The sequence below is a fragment of the Zootoca vivipara genome, chromosome 12, assembly GCF_965207765.1.
Source record: "Zootoca vivipara chromosome 12, rZooViv2.hap1.1, whole genome shotgun sequence".
Taxonomy (NCBI): domain Eukaryota; kingdom Metazoa; phylum Chordata; class Lepidosauria; order Squamata; family Lacertidae; genus Zootoca; species Zootoca vivipara.
Window position 1 is genome coordinate 9920468 of NC_142595.1, and position 17749 is coordinate 9938216.

The 17749-nt window shown below is 45.0% G+C and overlaps 1 protein-coding gene across 1 annotated transcript; it reads left to right on the forward strand.

Moving 5' to 3' along the window:
* Positions 1-45: 45 nt before the first annotated feature.
* On the forward strand, positions 46-15949 carry PSME3 (proteasome activator subunit 3). The gene is made up of 11 exons (XM_035136292.3): positions 46-193; positions 6868-6900; positions 7207-7269; positions 7501-7605; positions 8249-8297; positions 10795-10907; positions 12411-12479; positions 13296-13363; positions 13503-13557; positions 13905-13991; positions 14444-15949. Exons 1-11 carry the CDS (start codon positions 152-154, stop codon positions 14522-14524), a joined length of 765 nt encoding a protein of 254 aa, XP_034992183.1. The 5' UTR covers positions 46-151; the 3' UTR covers positions 14525-15949.
* Positions 15950-17749: the final 1800 nt, after the last annotated feature.

Consider the following 17749-nt stretch of genomic DNA (forward strand, 5'->3'; position numbering starts at 1 on the left):
CGCGCGGCGGTTGGCTAAGCGGCGGCGGCGAGGCGTTATGCCGTCATTTCCGGCCGCGGCGAAGAAGCCGGTGGTTTGCTCGGGTGGCGGCGGCAGCGGCGAACGAAAACGAGACGGACCCGGCTAAGGATAGCGGTTCCCCCGCCCTGCCATGGCCTCCCTGCTCAAGGTGGATCCGGAACTTAAGATCAAGGTACGGGGGGAAGCGGGGTCTGAGAGGGGCGGGAAGGAGAGAGAGCGGCCAGTTGCTTCGCGGGGCGTGCGTGCCCGGGAGCATGTGCAGAGCGCTGGCCTCCGGAAGGAGGCGGGAGAGTTTTCCCGGGGCGCTTCAGCCGTGGCTCCTCTCCGCTGACGGGGCGAGCGTGCCGGTTGCCATGGAGGGCTGAGGCCCTGCTGGCTCAGTGCCCTTGGGCAGCGGGTGCCGCTTGGGGGCGCTTCTGCCCCGGGCCCGTCACACCGCGCAGGGTGGGCTTGAGGGGCCCGCAGACACAACGGGCCTGGCTTACCACCTTGCCTTTAAAGAGGGAGGCGGTAGGAACACAGCCGCGTGCCTTAAGATTTCCGGATTGTATCACTGCCTCTGAGGAAGTTGGCATGATCATACGGAATCCCATTGCACGGTTGCAAGGGACCCCAAGGGTCAGCCCCCCCTCCAATGCAGGGATATTTCGCCCAACGTGGCCCTCGAACCCACGACCTTGGGATTAAGAGTGGCTGGGGAAACCCAGACAGATGGGTTATTATTGTTATTGTTATTGTTAGAGTCTCGTGCTCTACTGATGGTGCATCTTTTTTGTCCGCACCCCAAGCTGCTGATCAGTGGAACTACACTGTCTCTGGCCATGGGGGAATGTGCTCTGCTTGACTCTGACAGGCCAAGGGCACCTCCCTTTGCTACATCCTGCGGTGGTGGCTTCTTTAGGCTGGTTGGATGTTACTGTTACTGTTTTTCACCTGGATTTATTCAGATCAAAGGGGTTTGAGGGAAAAGTCTCCATTTAAGTCAAACTTCCAAGTTTGCCCCACGGAGGACCTTAAGGTCCACAAACAACAATATTCTGGAGATCCCGAGCCATAAGGTGGCTAGATTGGCCTCTACTAGGGCCAGAGCCTTTTCAGTATTGGCCCCAACTTGGTGGAACGCTCTTTCACAGGAGACCAGGGCCCTGCGGGATTTGTCATCTTTCCACAGGGCCTGCAAGACAGAGCTGTTCCGCCTGGCCTTTGGGCTGGACTTAGTCTGACCCCTGTGTTTTTCCTCCCTCATGGTTTGGATTTATGGATTACTTAAAATGAGACTGCATTTTAAATTTTAATATTGTATTTTAATCTGTATTTTAATTAATTGCTTTTTATGAGCCTTGTTTTGACTGGGGAGGGCGGGGTATAAATAAATTTATTATTATTATTATTATTATTATTATTATTATTATTATTTATAGTAGCTTGAATATTTCTCAAACAAGCAACACATTCTGGCTGGTAAAACACACCTGTTTGCATCTAAGTTTATTATACTGTCCAGGAACGTGATTTAAACCTCAGATCATGCACCCAGTGTGACTTTTGCACTGGCTAGATTTTATCAGCCTAGCAGAGTGATTGCCAAATTAAGGATTTCTGTGGCAAGTTAAGGAAAGCTAAGCAAGGCTATGTTCTGGAAGCTCAGTACTCAGAACTATGCAAAAGCATTGGCATGTAGTGGCTGGGCAGAATAGGGCTTTTCCTTGAGATAGAACGTAGATGGTCATGCCACTTGACAGCATGCTTATTCAACATTTGAACAATAATATATACAGTGCATGACCTATTGTGCAATATTTATAATGTTTAACTTAAGAGGTCACATTGTGTTCCTCGGGATTCATTTTTCATGTATAATAATAGAAAATCAGGCTTTAGCTCAGATCAGTTTGATAGAGCGTACTTGATCCAGTTTCATTGGTATTTTTAACAGTTATGTTCCACTTAGATTTCATTTGAACCCCTGCTATTTTTAACAGTTTTTTTAAAAGAAAATATATTTTTTTTAAAAAAATTAAGAGCCATTTCTTGTCCTGAATTGAGAGCCTATCAATTTTCTCTATTTTTCTCTATTCTTTTCTCTTTTACCCAGCCTTAAAGTTAAGTTTCAGACTGGTAGCATGTAGGAAATACTGCAGGCTCCATTGCATTTTATATTTGTATGAATATTCACCTGTCAATTTTCTGTTGCAGTAATCTGCTTTTGTGCACAAACTTTCTTGTAGTTTAAAGTGCAGACTTTCTTATAATCGGTCTGGATAGAAGTCTTGCATGGTCCTTTTTTGCTTCCCATTTTAAAAACGAGTTTGCCCATTCACCTGTTTTTATGTAGCTGTTAAATTGTCTACTGCTTTCTGATTTGCTTTCTGATCCTACAAGTGATCATCATGCTCTGATCTCCTAAATTGGATTGAAGTCAAAAGCCTTTCATGCAAGGGGGCAGGGATGGAAACTCTGGCTTTTCCCTGGACCCTCTTAGTCCTGTTGCTCTCCCCCCCCCCCCCGGTACACTTTAAATATTTGAAATCAAGATCGTGTTGTATATTATTTTTTAAAAGCACGATATGAAAAAGAAGAAAATGGAGAAGGAAAACTGTTTCTCCCCAGTCTTCACTTGATCTCTGTTATTACTAACAGATCATGGGCAAAAAAAGAGTGTGGTAGAGTAGGAACATCTCTGCTAGACCCTATATTCTTGCACAAAAGTAGTTGAGGGTTGGGGGGGATTTCTGCTTGCCACCGCTACTATCCCAATCTACCTGAGCCAAGGGTGGGCATACTTCCCTCTGCTGCCAGGGAATATTTACATCAGCAGAGGAAAGTATGGTTGTCACATCCCTTGAACTGTTTCAGAGGAAGGAGCCTCAAATCCTTTTCCTAAAGAGGATGAAGAATGACAAGTATGAGGGATAGAGTTGTCTTGTTTAGGCAGACTCCTGTTTAGGTCAGCAGGAGGGTTTTAGAATTGTGAGGAGGGAGAAAGGGGGAGCAACTCTTGCCCCATTGATCTCCTAGCAAATAATCTACCAGTTTCACAGATTTATTAAATTTCTCATTATCATAAAAACCCAAATACAAAGGTAATCTTCAACTACAGAATGGTAAAACATTAAAGCAATTGTGAAACTTGCAAGAGTCAGCAGTACAGTGTTAAAACAGGCCGGGTGCCTAACTTGCCCCCAAGCCGCCTTGAGTAAAAACACGTTCTTAACTTGTCCATTGAAAGACACATGATGGGGAACAGTGAGTGCTGCAAAATTGGTAGCTCCAAGTAATCCTGAGAGCAAGGGCTGCTTTCTGTCTAAGTAACAGACCACGTGGAAATATGATGCAAGCCTAGCTATGCAAATATATGACTTTGCAACCCACATGTAGGAGGCAAAGTATCGCTTCTCATGACACATTATAAGGGATTTCTATTCTTTGGAGAAAAAACAAGACTAAGCTACAGCCTTGAGGCTGAATCTATCCATTTCTCATAACATCCAGTGGGCAGAGGGACCACTTCTACTTTGAGGCAATGGTGGTAGTTGTTTCGATGCATATTCGGCGTGCCGTAGGTGAGGCCTGGATCCGGGGAAAGCATGTATGTGTGGAGGAAAAATAACGTTGACTGCCCTATATGCTAGCATAAAGAAGTAGGGTAAAGGTAAAGGGCATTAGGTCCAGTCGCAAATGACTCTGGGGTTGCGGCGCTCATCTCGCTTTATTGGCCAAGGGAGCCGGCGTATAATTATAGACTGCTATAATTTGGAGGCTGTTTTGAAGGGAACAGAGGAGATGGCCCACCTCATCTGCTGTAACTTCTTATACTGACACATCAGCAGATCTAATGGTTGATCAGAGGTGGGACTGAGCATTGTCTGGTTTTCATCAACATCATGATATATCACCAGCTAAACATCACAATACAGTGGTACCTTGTTCTTGAACGTCTCCATTGACGAACGTTTCAGAACTCGAACACCGAAAACCCAGAAGTAAATGCTTCCGTTTTTGAACGTGCCTCGGAAGCTGAACGGCTTCCACTGAGTGTTTCTCAATTTTCTCAATTAAATTTGCAGGCCGCCCTTTGCACCTCAGTTTTCGATGTTTCGGAACTCAAACGGTCTTCCGGAATAGATTATGTTCAAGAACCGAGGTACCGCTGCATACCGATATATCACGATGCCTGAAATAAGGATGGAACAATGTAGGGTGATGTTCTGGCAACTGCCACTACGTAGGGTTGTACAACTGACACATTTTACTTGATTTTAACATATCGTTACAACTGTAGAGCAACAGGGGTGGCAGGAAACATGAGAGAAGAAAGCCTCACAGTTTTCCCCACGTCACAATTTTTTTACATAGCTCACAGAACAATCGTGATCGCAGTGTCAAATGTTAAGAAACCGTTACCGCCATGTGGGCTTCAAACCGATTATGCACGATTTATCAGCATCAGAGGGATATGTATAGAAGAGAGCTTGGAGCCATCTTTGCAAGTTTTAGCTATGTCAGTTGTTCAGCTTTTCGGCTCTATGAGACAATCCATTTGCTGCAGGCTTAGACTTCCATACTGCTGCTCCCCAGGCATGAGACATATTCTGTAGGCACTGCGTATGTACAACTCAAATAAAAACAAGGAAGGGTGCATAAGGCAGGTAATTTTAGCCACTGGGTGGAGATGGCAAGGGTACGTTCTCTTGTGGGTAGTCTTGTGGGGGCTGCATGCCAGGCAGGGCCTGCTGAAAGAGGGGAGGATCAAAGGCATATATATATGTCCTGTTCAAACAAATCCAGGCACGCCATCTAGCTGCAACAGGGACCAATGATCTGACAGTATGGCCAGCTTCATCTGTTTATATGCACATGGGCCAAAAACACCCACTTTGGGAACTTGTCGCTCCGGCCTTATGCAGTGACTGTTGGCAGCAATACTGTGCTGAGTTTGAAAAAGGAGTTAAACAATGGGTTGGTGCAGGATAGGAAAAGAGATTGTGGATTCTCTAGTGGCAGCACCAAACTTCTAGATGGCCAGGAAGTAAAGATTTTTCCTTTTTAAAAAACAAACAAACATTTTTATTGATTTTCCAATAAAAACAGCCTATTAACATATCCATCAAATCATAATACAATTAAAAACAATAAAATAAAATAAAAAACCAACCAAATTACAATCCAAATTATTAATTCGTTTTTCGGGCTTCCCATAGTCTGGATCTCTTAAGTATATCTCCAATATCTTTGTTCCTGCCTTCATCTTGTTGTTCTCATATTTTCCACATTCCAATCTTAACGCTTTAAAGTTCTCCGTCCCTGGCTATGTGATTCTCAATCATGTCAGAAATCATATATCCTTTCATCCATCGAGTACAGCTTTATTTGTGTATATATATTTTTTTCAACTGTCTATTTGCCAGCGCAGCTTTTCCTGACTTCATTCCAATCTTCCAATCCAGGCTGTTGTCCAAGTCTATCGTTCAAAGTTTAATGATGCAGCAACTCCCAAGTTGTTAAATTCTTCCAATCCGGGCTGTTGTCCAAGCCTGTCGCTTGAAATTTAATGACGCAGTAACTTCCACGGTGTTAATTTGTTACTGATTTCCCGTCCTTAAATTGTTGAGCATACTGTTTGCAATATTGCAATGTAAATGAACTGTATTCCACAGATATAAGTCAATTGCTGATCAATCAGCTTTCCCAGAGACCACACAATCCCCCCCTCTGGGCCCTAGAAGGGGGGTTGCTAGACATCCATTTAGCCTTCTCGCTCATAATGAAGAAATTCTGCAAGCAGATGCACTGTATGTTATCCCAAATGGTTGTCTCAAGTCATTATAAAGTCAGCTAGCAAGTATTTCCCACTTCCCTCGAAGAAGGGAGGAATTCTCATTTTTCCATGCTGCGTCATATTTATAAGCGCCATCTTGTTTCTTCTTTTATCTTTATCAAGTCTTTCAAGTCTAAAGCTGCGCAATTGAATACTTAATTATAAATAGAAGTCCATCTGTACTTTTCAACAACAAAAAAGGTTTCTTAATATGGCTTGGCATAGAAAAACAATTGTAGGTATTGAGAAGAAAAAGAAGAACGTACCAATCACCTCCATATTCCAAACACCATGATGAGAATCTCTTTAAACACCAGGGAATGCCCAGTTCTGCAGGTTTTTTCTCAGTCTTCTTCGGTCCAGACTATGTCTGTTTATTGTCCAAATCTAATTATTTTATCAAACAGATATTTCCTGCTATGAGAGTGACTTCGCAGAGTGCCAGCCGTGTTGTGCTCTGGGACCCAGCGTCCTGCCGCTTGCACCTTGATGCAAGCTGGCAATCTCGGATGGTCTGCAGGTCTATGAGACAGTTCTCCCCCACCCTGGGGAGTCTGCCAGGGCTAATATCAACCCTGAATTACTGGCACGGCTGAGGTCCGATCGTGTGGGAGTCAGCCATTTCTCACCACCGGAAACAGGAAGCCCCGGAAGTAAAGATTTTTCCAACCCCGTAATCCCTTAGCAGAATCAGCGGGGTCTGGAAAAAACTTGGAACATGGCTAAATAATTTCAGAAAAATGCTTTTCGGTGGCACATAACTTATTGTGCCCTGGGTTGTTGATTCTAAGCAAATTGTGGACCCCTGAGGCCCACAGTGGGTTTGATCCCCATATGGGCCACCTGCATAATCCTGCATTGCAAGGGTTTGGACTAGGTGACGTTCGGACATCATTTCCAACTCTACAGTTCTTTGATTCTATGAGAATATTGTGCTACTGTACAGAGCACAGCTCTGTGTCTGCTTGCGTCACTCTGTTTTACCCAGTTTGGACTCTGTTCTAAACTGCTTCTCTTCTCTCCTGCAGGTAGACTCTTTCAGGGAGCGGATCACAGCTGAAGTAAGTGTCGTGATTCCTCCCCACCGCCTGCCCTTAAGGCTTAAGGGTCTGGGTGTTTCTGTTGCTGGAACATCTTCCTTGAGACCCTTTGATGACTCTTAAGAGAACTTCAGCTAGTCAATTAGAGAGCTTGTCTGTAGCTCTGTTCTGGCCCCTGCGGTATCCAAGGCTCATGGCTTTTGCCTTTGGAAGTGGTTCTACTGGTTCATACAGAGGGTTAATTTGGGGTTAATTTCTGATCTGCCCTTTTGCAGATAATCTCAGTATTAATTCATGCATCACAGCTGGCTGTTCTTTGTCCTTCAGGCTGAGGATCTGGTGGCAAGTTTTTTCCCAAAGAAGCTTTTAGAACTCGATGCGTTCCTTAAGGTAAGCGTTGCAAGCCCAGTGCCTCTCACCTGGTTTTTCTTGTCCAGTGAGTGGCTTATGACTATTGCAGGTTGTTGTTGTTGTTGTTGTTATTTTGTTATTTTATTTATATTAAGGGGGGGTGTCTCAGGGCGGTTCACAGACTATGGGTTTGGTGTTGGATTCAAGTTTGGCTGTTTGGGAATGTGTTAAGCAATTTAACATTATGCTTCGGCTATCCTCCTTTCCTAGGATCCCATTCTGAACATTCACGATCTCACCCAAATCCACTCAGATATGAACCTTCCTGTTCCAGACCCAATCCTGCTCACAAACAGTCATGATGGACTGGATGGGGTAAGATGGTTTCACTTTGCCTGGGTTTAATATTTGAGATATTTATATTTAATATTTGAGGGTTATTATGGAAAACAGCATAGTGCTCACCTTAAGAAAGCTGTCTGGGAACTAGAAGCAGATAGTTGCTTGTGTCAGGATCCATGTCTTCTTCTCCATATGCTGTGTATGCAGAATAGAATTTCCTGCCCTTCTGGCATGAGTTAACCTTCTATAGAAGAAGCAAAGAAAGCCACGCACCTGACAAATTTCTCAAAAGTTGAAGTTTTATTTATATATCATTGGAATTTCAAGACAATGTATGTTTCATTTTCACTTGTTTGTCAAGAGCATGATTCTTATACGTTCAATTAAACTCTTATTTAATTACCGGTAGTTAAGGATGCAAATACTTATACCAAATACACACATTATTTTCTCTTCCTCTTGGCCTTCATTTGCCCCTTTCTTTTTCCAAACCCTCCTTTTGTAATTTCCTCTACCTATTTCTCTTTTCCTACAGTTTTAGTTATTTGGATAAACACACTTCTTTAGATTTTACTTTGTATATGATTTGATACAATACATTTCCCCCCCTGTAAATAATTTTGTACATATCTGCTTTCTTTCTGTAAAAAAAAAAATGTCCTCTTTGTTTTTTCAGCCCAATATGAAGAAGAGAAAGCTGGAAGAATGTGATGAGACCTTCCAGGGTTAGTTCCTAAACCTCTTCTGCTAAATTCATGGCATCTGATTGCTGTCAATGCTGGTTTGGGAGCTTGTGTTTGTCTTATGAAACCTGTCCGATTGAGTGAACGCTCTGAGCATATGGGGTTGGGAAAAATCCAGAAACCGTAATATTTTATATTGGTGCCAAAGAATTGAAGTATTAATTCATTTATGTAATTGTGACCTGCACCGTGACCATAAATTTGTCCTAGAATTTAAAATGATCCCTTGAAATGCTCCAGCTTTTCACTACTTTACTGAAGGATGGTTGAATCCTTCAGTGGCACCCTTGGTTCTCAAACTTAATCTGTTCCGGAAGTCCGTTCCAAAGCTAAAGCGTTCCAAAACTGAGGCATGCTTTCCCATAGAAAGTAATGCAAAATGGATTAATCCGTTCCAGACTTTTAAAAACAACCCCTAAAGCAGCAATTTAACTTGAATTTTAATGAGACCATTGATCCATAAAATGAAAGCAATAATCAATGTACTGTACTATAAAATAAATAAGACAGTATTGTAGATGATAAAAAAAAGAAAAAAACTCCTACCTGCACTGATGATAGTCACTGCTTTTATCCCCTTCTGCAGTCACACAATCAATCAGTAGCTGAACTGGGTTCCACAGTCACGAAAACAAAATAACCGAAAAAGTCTCAAAAACAAAAACGCAAAATAAATAGCAAAAACAAAAGCTCCGAACGTAATCTGTTTGACTTCCGAAATGTTCGAAATCCCAGGCGCAGCTTCCGATTGGTGCAGGTGCCAATAGTCGACAACCGCATCAGACTTCTGAAAAAACGTTCAAAAACCTGAAATACTCACTTCCAGGTTTTCAGCATTTGAGAACCATGGCCTTTGAGAACCAAGGTACCACTGTCCTGCCAAGATGTTGTGCATAGTGTTCCCAGACCTCATGTATGGTTGAAATTCATTTGCAGTTAATTGGGAAAACCACAGTTGCATCATTTGTGGCCTGGCTTATGCTTTCAGTCTTCTAATTCACAATATGAAGTTTCAAAGAACAGAAACGGAGCGTAGGGATCCCAGGTTTGAGAGCCCAAAGCCACACTTTTTGAAATTATCTAGAAAGGGAGTGCCCCTCCCCAAAATAAATCACTGGAATTCAATTCCTATGTCATTAAATGGTCAAAATTAATAATACAGTGGTGCCTCGCTAGACGAATTTAATTCGTTCCACGGGTCTTTTCTTATAATGTAAAATTCATCTAGCGAATCCCATAGGAATGCATTGATTTTTTTGGGTTTTTTTTTTTTTGCCCATAGGAACGCATTAATTGAATTTCAATGCATTCCTATGGGAAACCGCTATTTGCTAGATGAATTTTTCATGAAACGAATTCGTCTAGCGAGGCAACCTCCGCTTGAAAAATCCTTTCGTTAAGCGGAAATTTTGTTAAGCAGGGCATTCCTTAAGCGAGGCACCACTGTATCTATGCACCAGCTAATTTGAATATTGTAACTTTGTGGAAGAGGACATTTGAGCAGGTGCAACTTTTCAGATCCTGCTGTGCTGTGATGATAACTTGCGCCTACTGAAATCCCCTACTGCACAACCTTTTAAAGATATATGGCTCCTGGAAAGGTTGCTACCTCCTATATTAATGTGGTGGTGGGTTTTTTTGAAATCATTTTTATTTGATTTTACAAATATAAATTTATAACATTCCAAATGCATATCCACATATAGAGGTTACTCTGAATCTTGATACTTCCCCCCCCCACACACATCCCCTCCATGGGTTCTATTGTCAACATTTACGACTGCATATTATTCCATATTCTATATTTTAAATCAATCCATCTTATCCATAGTATTTGTTACATTACTAGTGGGCTTCAAATCCTGCTGATGTTTCCATCTGCTTGCAGTAGTCTCCTAGATAAATCATATTTTTTCCCCATTCCTTTTTTAAAAGTTTTTGTCCTCTTGGTTCCTGAGTTAATGTGTTTAGAACAGTTGGTTAGATGTAGGAATAGACCAGGCATCCCTAAACTGCGGCCCTCCAGATGTTTTGGCCTACAACTCCCATGATCCGTAGCTAACGGGACCAGTGGTCAGGGAAGATGGGAATTGTAGTCCAAAACATCTGGAGGGCCGAAGTTTGGGGATGCCTGGAATAGACTGATCCAGAGTGGGTAAACACTCTGCCTGCATAAAACCCCACGGGTAACCTGGAACATAGGAAGCTGCCTTGCACTGAGCCAGGCCATTGGTCCATCTTGCTCAGTATTGCCTACACTGACTGGCAGCAGCTCTCCAGGGTTTCAGGCAGGCATATCTCCCAGCCTTACCTAGAGATGCCAGGGGTTAAACCTGGGAACTTCTGCTTGCAAAGCTGTTGCTCTACCACTGAGCTTATGGCCCTTCCTGACCTGCTGAGCGGCAAGCACATGCATGCGCACCCATGCTCACACTCCTCCTCCATTGAATAAGTGGCAAGTCTCTTCTCGTGGCACCAGGTACCAAAGTCTTTGTCATGCCTAATGGGATGCTGAAGAGCAACCAGCAGCTGGTGGACATCATTGAGAAGGTGAAACCCGAGATCCGGCTGCTAATTGAGAAATGCAACACGGTGAGTGATGGGCTGCCTTTTCCTTCCTCTTTGGGTCCGGACGCTTTACAGATCAGTTTCCTGTGGTGGTGCTCCAAACAGCAGGGATAAAATCAAACGTGCTTTTCCCCCAGTTAGCTCCTCAGAGAGAACAAGGTGGCTAATCGTGCGTATCAACAAGGATATGGGGTCGTAGATCTGGCCTCTGCTTGCATGTTACTGTGGCAAACCTTGTATGAAGTTTGCTTAGTTCTTGCTGAGGTGCCTCGACTTCGACTGAATCCTCCTCTGAATCCCAGCATGGTGTAGTGGTTAAGAGCGGTGGACTCGGAATCTGGTGAACCGGGTTCGATTCATGGGGGAGGAAGGGAAAGGAGATTGTTAGCCACTTTGAGACTCCTTAAGGGAAGTGAAAAGCGGGATATCAAGTCCAAACTCCTCCTCTTCTTCATACCAGCATATATTTTTATTTTATGATTTAAAAGCATTTCATAGGCCACTTTTCTTTCTTTCTTTAAAAATAACCTAAATAGTATTCAAAAGCACTGTAAGAACAGTGAACAGCATTATAACAAATGAAAAGCAGAAATAACAGGGTAAGATCTTATGGATCAAGGAAAGACCAGGCAGAAAGATATATCTGGCCTCACTTGGTTAGAGATTGGGGCTGATAATGCCAAGGTTGCAGGTTCGATCCTCATATGGCACGGCTGCATATTCCAGCCTTGCAGGGGGTTGGACTAGATGATCCTCAGGGTCCCTTCCAACTCCACAGTTTTATGATTCTAAGACATCTGAATCAATTTATAGACCATGCTTTACATACGGTAAAGAGAAGTGCATTTCACCGTGCAGGGGAAATGGCAGAAAAATCACATTTTTTGCTGTCCTGTGATAGTCTGCAGAATGTGGTGCCACTTCAAAAAAATTCCCCTAGATCTAGGTGATCTTACAGGTCTAAACAGGGGCAGGCAGGCGGTATTTCAGGTAACCTGGTCCTAAGTTGTTTAGCGGTTCTATATGTTGGTAACAAGATTTTGGACATGGTCTGGTAGCCAACTGGAGGCCAGTGCAGTTCCAGCCCAGGTGTAGTATGTACACATCCAGGTGTTCCACTCAGCAACTTAACCACAGCCTTCTTGGCCATAGAAATCTAGCATACTGGGGAGAAAGTTGGCTTAGAACTCTCTCTGTCTCTGTGATCTGTTGGTTTTCTGTGCATGAGAATGTTTCGTTTGTATGGAGGAGCATTCAGTCATGTGACAACACCCCCTTTCTGCAGTCTCAAGGGGTGCTCCCTAGGTTTGGGTTTACCATCTCCGTGAAAACTGGGCCAGTGCTAGGTTTGAATGCAGGAGGCTAGATTTCAAACCCTCGTTTGGTTTGGGAGTTTTAATTGTTCTGCAGCAAGTCTCTCTGTCTCAGCCTGAACTGCCTGGCTCAGATGCTGCATGTAGAACAGTCTGCCAGCTGTTTACAGCAAAGCAGTGGCACCTATTTAATATGACATATTCTGCCCTGCAGGTCAAAATGTGGGTGCAGCTGCTGATTCCAAGGATAGAGGACGGCAACAACTTTGGCGTTTCTATTCAGGTAGGTCAGCGGTTGGGGGGCGGGGGCAGAATCCTGAGGAACTGTCCCTTTCTGGGGTGGTGAGCACAATCAGAATTTCAGGAACCAAAATGCTTTTTTCTGAGCAGGAACAGTCACCCTTAAGAAAAAGCGGTAGGAAAAGGGCAATATATATTTGGACTGCCTCTGGATCAAGTCACTTTTCCTCTTTAAGTTCTCAGCATCCTTATCCTAGCTCAAGGTTGTCATCTGAACTAGCAGTCACGGCCAGTCCATCATTTGAAAAAAAAGACTTTAGAGCCATCTTACCCAAAAATGGCAACTAGACCCTTGGTAGGCAAACTAAGGCCCGGGGGCCGGATCTGGCCCAATCGCCTTCTATATCCGGCCTGCGGACGGTCCAGGAATCAGCGTGTTTTTACATGAGTAGAATGTGTCCTTTCGTTTAAAATGCATTTCTGGGTTATTTGTGGGGCATAGGAATCGTTCACACACACACACACCCCCAAAAATACAGTCCGGCCCCCCACAAGGTCTGAGGGACAGTGGACTGGCCCCATGCTGAACAAGTTTGCTGACCCCTGAACTAGACAATTACGTTTTGGTGACTGTAACCTTGGTTTAAGTAGCCGTTTGGCACCTAGCTTATATACCTGAGTTTCTAACACTGCATTTTCACCGTGGCTGATTGGGTGGCTCTTTCTCCCTTGCTGGGGCTCAGGCCTCCAGTTCATGGCAGAGACTCATCAGCGTGACCAGTTAAGAGACTGGTTGGTTACGTCCAGGTGCACCTGAAAATTCTCTCCAATGTTTCTTTGTTGGCTCCCTCCTTTGCAGGAAGAGACTGTGGCAGAGCTCCGAACTGTGGAGAGTGAAGCAGCTTCATACTTGGACCAGATCTCTAGGTGGGTGCCTTTCCACGGCTTGGTGCAGAGTGCCTTCAAAGGCTGGCTTTTGTTCCAGAGGGGTGTGTCCCTCTGTCGTGTATGCTGTTTGGGCACCACTTTGCCAACCGTTGAACCATCTCTCTCGCTTCCATTTCAGATACTACATCACACGGGCAAAGCTGGTTTCTAAAATAGCTAAATATCCCCATGTGGTAAGTGCAGGCATTAAGGTGATAGCTGAGTTTCGCGTTATTGACTTTCTGACGAAACCCTTGGGGAATATTGTTGTCTTGAGGGTCTGCTTCAAATTAAATTCTGGATCATGTTGGTCTTGGCTTCTGTTTCTGTGGGTTTTGCATAGGCCTGTTGTCTCTTCCGACCAGTTCTTGATTGTCAACATCCTTTTGGGTTGGGGTTGGAGTCTAGGTGTACTGATGGTAGTGACTGAGAAGACCCCGAGAAAATGGCAGCTTTGCAGGTGACTCTCGGCTGGGAGATGGAATGAGACAGCAAGTCCACTTAGTGCAAAGCAATTCTGGCTAAATAACTGTCTCTGTAGGAGGATTACCGTCGCACGGTGACTGAGATGGATGAAAAGGAATACATCAGCCTGCGGCTCATCATTTCGGAGCTCAGGAATCAATATGTAAGTCCAGTCTTGAAGATGACTCATAACACCTCCCTGTGCACAAGCCCTATTAAGGTGCTTGAGGGTGGGGGACAAGGGACCCGTAACAGTTGAGCCAGTTTTGCAGAGGGCTGGTCTCTCAACCAGTTATTAATTGCTGGGCCTCTTTGGGTGGATGAGCCCCTTCTTCCTGGAGTATGCGGTGTGGCATCACTTGTCTAGGCCAGTGTTTCCCAAACTTGGGTCTCCACCTGCTTTTGGACTACAATTCCCATCATCCCTGATCACTGGTCTGGTTAGATAGGGGTGATGGGAGTTGTAGTCCAAAAGCAGCTGAAGACCCAAGTTTGGGAAACACTGGTCTAGGCAATAGCAAGCTCTGGCTTTTTTGCCTGGGGAGGGGGGAGTGCGGAAAATTCGTTTGCAAGCCGGATCCTCCCTGAGCCAACCCCTGTCTCCTCTCCTGCTAGGTGACTCTGCACGACATGATCCTAAAGAACATTGAGAAGATCAAGCGACCCCGGAGCAGCAACGCAGAGACCCTCTACTGAGCTTGTCGACAATCTGAACTCATGAACTGTTCAGTAGGCGCAAGGCAGCCCTTTTGCCTCAGTTTATGTGACTATCAAGATGGGGAATCTGGCTGGAAACAGTCCTCACCACACTTTTAGTTTAAAAAAAATCTAAAGAAACTCTCCTAGCTCTTTCTGGTTGGTTTTTATTTGGGTCTCGGGATTTGCCCCCCACCCACCCACCCACTCACCCCCATCTCTTGACATCCAAAAGGTATGGGGCAGAGCTTCTCTTCCTGCTTGGGTGGGAACAGGATAGCGGCCAACCTGCTCCAGGCCACCATCCCTGTGCCAGCAGTCCTGAATGACCCTGTTCTGTAGCAGCCCGGAGGAACTCTTCCCTTCTAGGTAGTGTATCTTTAAACTGGTCGAGAGCAGCGTCATGTTCTGCTGGACAAGTTCAGTCTTCCCATTGAAAAATGCATTTTGGGGAATCGAGTGCCCTTTTCATCTCACATGGCTGTCCATGCCCACTGTCCAATCATGCAGATTCTGATGCCACTGTGTTTTTCCTTCCTGCCCCCCCCCTCCCCCGGGAGTTGATTCGTTGTTCTGAATCTACGCTAATCTATTCCGGATTACGTTCTGCATTTAAGCACCTCTCCTCTTGATACAGCACTCCTTTTGCCTGGCAAGTAAACCCAGTGGAACCCTTGAGTGCGGTGGGCATTCTCTGGATTTCGGGCTGGGGCAGCACTGCATAGACAGTTGGCCCTGCAGAATCGGCTTGCCTAATACTGGCATGGCCCAGCGAGTGCTGAAGGACGGGAGACTTTCCCGTCTGAGTTCTTCTTCTCTCCCACCCAAATATAACAAGCCTAGCGGTTGTTTCTGGAGGAGCCCTTTCTGACCTTCAAGAAACCCCAGGAAAGCGCCTCTAGGTTTTGGCCCTTTGCTGCGTGAATGAATCTTTGGTTTTGCTCTTTTCTAGTCTTCAAGCAAGCAGGTAGGGGGCACCAACTAATAGGAGTGCTTCAGTTCCCCTTGAGATCTACTCTTAGTCTTTATATTCCTCTTGTGCTGTAGTATTGTGAGTGGTGTTAGATATGTAAAAACAGTGGCAGCGTGAATGACGTTTATTGGCCCCTCTCCCTTTCCTTGGTTGCTTTTTTTTATTTTTTAAGAAATCTCTGCCAGCCTCCTAAGAGCACAGGAAGTTCATCTTCCCTGTGCCCTTTGCAGGTGCCTTTGTTATTGTCATTTGTAGCTGGGCAAACCTTAGTCTTCCCTGGAGTGCAGACTCTTGTGACAGCTGCCGTTGTAGCTGCATCCCGAGAGTAGTCCTCTCCTGCGTTTCTTTGTATCGGCTGCTTTGTTGGATTGTTCATATTTCCTTGCCACATTGAACGTATGTACAACTTTTACTATGTTGACAAATTAAAAGTAATAGGTACTTTGAATTCATCCTCGGCAATCACCGTGTGTACCAGCAACCGGGGTCTCTGTGTGATGCTCAAGTTGTTCTTGCGCCCCGTCTGGCCTCCGCCTGCTTGGACTTTGTTCGGTAGCAGCAATCTGTTACGATGTTGAGTTGAAATTGAATATTCACTCTCAAGTTCTCCTCTAGAAATATGGGATATTGGCCTAAGGAGCCCTAAGGGGCATTGGTTAAGGCCCCAGCTTCTGCTCCTGTCAATATTAATACTTAGTACTACATCACCAAGTTGATCTTTGCTGCTCCTGGCGCTGAAATCTGCTCATTGTGACATTCTGCTTAGGGCACCAATTGTAGCATCAACCCGTGGTCCAACTGGCTTCAAGGCTGAACTAACATTAACTAGCTCAAGGTGAGTCTTGGGGTTGATCTCTGCTCAGAGTGGCCGTCTGTACTTGACTTTTGCCCAAAGTGAGCTGAGCAAAGTGTCAGATACGCTATGGGTGTTGTAGAGCTGTGCATCTCTGAATTGCCTGTCAGATTCTGTGGAGAGCAGTGTGTCTCCATAATATCAATCCCTTCAGTTGTTGCCTGTTCACCCAGAGGGTTCAAATCACACCTTTTTTGAGCTTGCTCTGCCCCTGCGGGTGGCGCTGTGGTTAAACCACTGAGCCTAGGGCTTGCCGATCAGGAGGTTGGCAGTTTGAATCCCCGCGACGGGGTGAGCTCCCGTTGCTCGGTCCCAGCTCCTGCCAACCTAGCAGTTCGAAATCATGTCAAAGTGCAAGTAGATAAATAGGTACCGCTGCAGCGGGAAGGTAAACGGCGTTTCCGTGTGTTGCTCTGGTTCGCCAGAAGCAGCTTTGTCATGCTGGCCACATGACCTGGAAGCTGTCTGCAGACAAACGCTGGCTCCCTCGGCCTATAGAGCGAGATGAGCGCCGCAACCCCAGAGTCAGTCACGACTGGATCCCTTTACCTGCCCCTGCAGCTTGATAGCTGACGCTCTGCTCAGATCTCTGGGAACCAGAGTTCTAGGCCTTGAATTGCTATATTCACCCTGATGTAATAACACAGCTTTTGCCTTCCTACCTCTTAACCTTGTGGGAGAAATCAGGCTGAGTTCTTATTATGAAAGTTTTCCTTTGTGCTGAGAATTCTGCAGTACTTCCTACTCTGTAGTAGCCCTCTGCGCAGACAAGCAAGAGAGCTTAGATAGAAGGTGTTTGCGCCTTGCGTGTGTCATGTAGACTGCCCTAGCGGATTCACTATTTTTGTGCAGTGTTGCAAATGTGTGTGCCTCCAAAATCCATTGGAAGCGCACCATTCAGTGTATTTGTACTTTGAACTCCGGAGTCTGCATAATTAACACTCTTTTAAAAAAACAAAATCACCTCCTTATCTGTGTCCACAGCTAACCATCTTCTTAGACCTCCCTGGTCAATAAGAGACCTGGCACAACATGACAAAATGAGTATAACGGCACCTATTGCTGTGAGATCCACTTTCCATTGTGGGTACCCAAGGTTCCAGCTGGGATGAAGTGGTGTGAGTAAGGGGTAAGGATCGGTCAGGGGACTCTGTCAATCCTGGGTCTCTGCTGCACAGGAGCAAACTCAGTAGGCCTACCTGTATTGAAGCTGCTGATCTGTAACAGTAACATAACATTGTGCTGCCCTGGAAGTGAAGCGAATACCCAACTCATCCTTGAGAGTTGCAGGCCTGAGAGAGCCAGTCCTACTTGTCAAGGGTGATGATGGTGATGATCGCTCCACTAAGTAGGAGAGCATGAAGTCCAAATATTACTCCAGGTCTATAAGAAGAGAGAT

Excerpts from the sequence above, each read along its gene's own strand:
- PSME3 (XM_035136292.3), top strand. The coding sequence starts at position 152 with ATGGCCTCCCTGCTCAAGGTGGATCCGGAACTTAAGATCAAG. Across the intron at positions 194-6,867 it reads ATCCGGAACTTAAGATCAAG|GTAGACTCTTTCAGGGAGCG; the intron begins GTACGGGGGGAA and ends TCTCTCCTGCAG. Across the intron at positions 6,901-7,206 it reads GGGAGCGGATCACAGCTGAA|GCTGAGGATCTGGTGGCAAG; the intron begins GTAAGTGTCGTG and ends TTTGTCCTTCAG.